General features: G+C 46.5%; 1 protein-coding gene across 1 annotated transcript in view; it reads right to left on the reverse strand.

Annotated features, from left to right (window-relative positions):
• Positions 1 to 1,234, reverse strand: part of LOC101855885 (coiled-coil domain-containing protein 180) — a gene marked incomplete at its 3' end in the record, with an annotated part of 118,090 nt that overhangs the window by 25,374 nt on the left and 91,482 nt on the right. Inside the window, 1 exon segment of the mRNA XM_013085566.2 lies at positions 487 to 812. Coding sequence (XP_012941020.2) covers positions 487 to 812 — 326 coding nt within the window.

Below are 1,234 nucleotides of genomic sequence, written 5' to 3' on the forward strand. Positions count from 1 at the left end.
CCCCCCAACCTCCCTTATATGATCTAAATTGTGTTGATGGGAGCATAACAACACGTCCATCCATTGTTCAATATCCACTTTTTGTAGATTGCAAAACCGTACCCATCCATGTTTGCAAAGTTGAATAACAAATACATTCGTGCGTCGGTAGCCTTGCAGTAAAACTACCGGACTCGTAATCGTGGGATTGCGGGTTCAGGAGTTTGAACCTCAGCTCGGTCTGACGTTGTGTGTTCCAGGCAAAGGCACTTTGTACGAAATACCCAATTTTGGCTCAGCACTTTCGCGGAGATCGACGTTAAACTTAGATAAGCTATTCGTGTTGATAGGGTCGTTAAACCTAAACCATTTTCACCACATTGATGTCATACTGATTGTTGAAGAATGATTTGTAAATAGCCCATTAGTGTTGATTGCGGCGTTAAACCTATTCCATTTCACCATTGCCCTTGTTCTGCATTTTTCTTAAGTACAAAAAATACTCACGCTTTCTTCACGTCCATGATGAGCAAGGCCGGCACGTGGATGCTCTGTATAAAATCCGGCATCTCGTCCTCCGAGAAAGCCCCCTCCTCCTGTCCCTCCACCTCGGTGAGGAAAGCATTGTCTCCATCCTCCTCATTCTCCTCATCCTTCTCTTCTCCGTTCCCTCCCTTTTCTCCTCCTCCTCCTCCCTCCTCACTGCCACCGGCGCCTTTCTCCGTGTCCCCGGCGTCCTTCTCTGACGGCGACTGACGTAGCACGTAGAACTCGGTACCTCGTGACGTCATCAGCGTCTCCAGAACGGCTTCTTCTATGTCGTAGGGCGGGTCCTGGGGGTGGAAAAAAGGATCGTGTCGTTATGGTGCTTGCCGTTAGTGTGTTTGAAAGAAATAAAGCGTATCTCTTACTACAACTATTATCATGATTAAGACGTGTGAGCCTCTATGTGCGTATGTATTCGTGTGTGTGCGTGCGTGCGTGCGTGTGTGTGTGTGTCCTTGCGTGTGTGCGTGCGTGTGTGTGTGCGTGCGAGCGTGTGCGTGTATGTGTATGTGTTTGTGTTTGAGAACGGTTTCTTCTATGTGTACGGCAGATCCTTACGGTCGGAAAAAAAGGATTATGTCGTTAGTGTGTTTGGAAGAAAAGGATTATGTCGTTAGTGTGTTTGGAAGAAAAGGAAGGAAGAACACCTTATAATAAAAATATATTTTAGAATGTGTACCTGTGTGTATGTGTGTGTGTGTGAGTGTGT

Source organism: Aplysia californica, unplaced genomic scaffold, assembly GCF_000002075.1.
Source record: "Aplysia californica isolate F4 #8 unplaced genomic scaffold, AplCal3.0 scaffold00387, whole genome shotgun sequence".
NCBI lineage: Eukaryota > Metazoa > Mollusca > Gastropoda > Aplysiida > Aplysiidae > Aplysia > Aplysia californica.